At 38.8% G+C, this 2,747-nt stretch overlaps 1 protein-coding gene across 1 annotated transcript; it reads right to left on the reverse strand.

Annotated features, from left to right (window-relative positions):
• Positions 1–610: 610 nt before the first annotated feature.
• On the reverse strand, positions 611–1,555 carry LOC119410768 (olfactory receptor 52K1-like). The gene has a single exon (XM_037677681.1). It carries the CDS (start codon positions 1,553–1,555, stop codon positions 611–613), a length of 945 nt encoding a protein of 314 aa, XP_037533609.1.
• Between the last annotated feature and the right edge of the window lie 1,192 nt (positions 1,556–2,747).

Below are 2,747 nucleotides of genomic sequence, written 5' to 3' on the forward strand. Positions count from 1 at the left end.
CAAGTATTGAGTGCATAACTGAACATGATTATTTGAAGGTTGGCGTTTTTTGTATTAAAAACACTTGTCTTTCATTGGTGGGATGAAATATGCTAATTTTTTGGGACAGGCATTTTGGGTTTTCATGAGCTGTATGCCATAATCATCAGTATTAAAACAATTAAAGACCTGAAATATTTCAGTTGGTGTGCAATGAATCTGAAATATATGAAAGTTTCCTTTTTATCATTACATTATGGAAAATAATGACCTTTATCACAATATGCAAATTTTTTGAGAAGGACCTGTAAATACAAAAAAAAAAATAAAATCCACAAACACTAGCCCAGTGTAGAGTGCCCCACACTGGGCGCCAATTTAAAAAAAGTATAAACTCACAAATCAGAGTTTGATCTTAAAGACCATCAAATTTTTGAAAAGGAATAAAATATGATGGAGGTTAATAATGTCATATCTTAACTCTAACTGCAAATTCCAAATAATAAAAAATAAAAATTATATAGCTGCGCAAGAATATTACTTTCATTTGTATGTTATATCTCTTTTAACATTTTTAAACAATGTCAAGTCTGAGCATCACAACATTTTACATAGCAATTTCAGTTTATTCTTAAAAAGACAAAGTTTGGACAAAGCCTGTCCAATGTGTCAGTGTCTTCAGCATGTGCTGTCTGATCTCAGTGGTTCTGATTCCATAGATGATTGGGTTAAAACAACTGGGGAACAGCAGGTACATGGTGCTGAAGAAAACCCGAACCGCTGTAGGGAGGCCGTTTCTAATCCGATATGAAAGAAAAGCAATCAGCACTACGGCCAAACTGAGAGTTATCACAATCGCATGTGTGACGCAGGTGTGAAGTGCTTTGGGGCCGGAGCTGCTGGACTTCAACACAGAGCTGAATATCGCAATATAAGAGGCAGCAATAAACAAAAAGTCCAAAACAGGGATGAAGAACAGAGCCATCAGTCCTGCTAGATTGTTAATGGTGGTGCTTCCACAGGCCAGCTCCACCAAGGCCATGTGCTCACAGAAACAATGGTTTATTATATTTGTGCAAAATGAGAGTTTTCCTGCCAAACTCACAAACAGAGTGATGAGAAGCATATTTCTGACAGCAAGAGGGATTATAAACTTCAGAAATCTCTGCAGAGCCATGAGTTCATGGTAGTACAGAGGTGTGCAGATGGCAAAGTAGCGATCCAGAGACATCCATACTAAAAATGTGGACTGAAAAGCTCCAAAGAAGTGAATGAAGTGCATCTGAATCAGACAGCCAATCAGAGAGATCCCCTTCCAGTCAAACAGGAAGCTGAGCAGCATGTTGGGGACAAAGAATACTGGGAGGCAGAGTTCAACGCAGGCCATGCCAGCGATGAGGATGCTCATTGGTTGATGAAGGCTTCTGTGTGAAAAGACAACGTACACCAGCAGGGAGTTGGCCACCAGCGCCACGATGAACATGAGGAAGAACGGGATGAAGAGGACGGGCCTCAGTGCTCCGAGTTCTTCAAAGCCAGTGAAAATAAAATGTTTGTGTGAAGAGATGTTCTCCATCCTGCCTTCGGTCTACAACTGGCTCATCCACTGTTTGAAAGCAGGCAGCCTGAAAACAGACACAATACAATAAAAAATGTTCCTTTGTGTATTTAAGTAACGTTGGTAAATCAGATTTGGTAAAGAAACACTTGTTCTTCAGCACAAGACTGTAGAAATATCACTGAGGAAGAAGAAAAATCCCAACGGATGTTTTATGTCATTGTTTGGATAAATGAGTAAAATGTGTTAGTTTCAGATAGAGTCCAACACGTTTGAACAGAACGGACACAGTGAAGTCTCCTGACAGAAAAAAAAAAACAGTTGGTTGAACTGACGATACTTAAATTCAACCTCAACTGAGCATCAGAACAAGTTACACAGTTTTGTTTATTTTATTGTACAAAAACTAACATTTGGTAGAAACAGCACATCAGCACAAACAGCTCCTCCCAGCTGTCAACATGGTGGTGGAGGGCTCATGGTTTGGGCTCCTTCAGTCAATAAGTCCACCAGGAGCTCCTCTGTAGACCGAAGGGTTCTGGAGTCCAACAGCTGAAGCTTGGACCAAATTGCGTCCAACAGGACAATGATCTCAAACACAGCAACTGATCTACAACAGAAAGAGTCATAAAGAGAAGAACCAAGGGGCTGTACTGGTCCAGACAGATCTGACTAAACTGCTGTGGTGGACGTTCAGAGATTTGAGCAGAAACCTCAATGAACTGAAGCAACGATGTAAAGAAGAGCAGGTCAAAACTCCTCCACAACCATGAGAGAGAATGATACAGAAAACACTGAAGGTCCTGCTGCTGAAGGAGGTTCTGTTGGGTCTGTTTGGATCTGTTTGTTGGGTCTGGAAGTATTTTTCAATGGTAGATTCTAGATTTTGTTTTAGTTTGTGTACATAAATATTACAGGTAGTGGTGTAATCGGTTGTGTGTCTCTGTTAAACATGACATATGTACAGGACTGACATGAGATTTTTCATAAACATAAAAAGAACGTTTCTTTAAATTTAACAAAAATGTAAAAAATCTCTTGATTATTACAGGACCTGTGGTTTAGCAACATGATAAATAAATTTACATGTTAAAGATATGTACAGAAAACATGGCAGCTGAGAATACTTTTTTAATATTTAATGAATTTCTGGCATTAGGCTGAATAAAAACATTTAAAGCAGCTCTCAAACAAATAAAAACATTTAAAG

Source organism: Nematolebias whitei, chromosome 6 (genome assembly GCF_014905685.2).
Source record: "Nematolebias whitei isolate Nwh7 chromosome 6, NemWhi1, whole genome shotgun sequence".
NCBI lineage: Eukaryota > Metazoa > Chordata > Actinopteri > Cyprinodontiformes > Rivulidae > Nematolebias > Nematolebias whitei.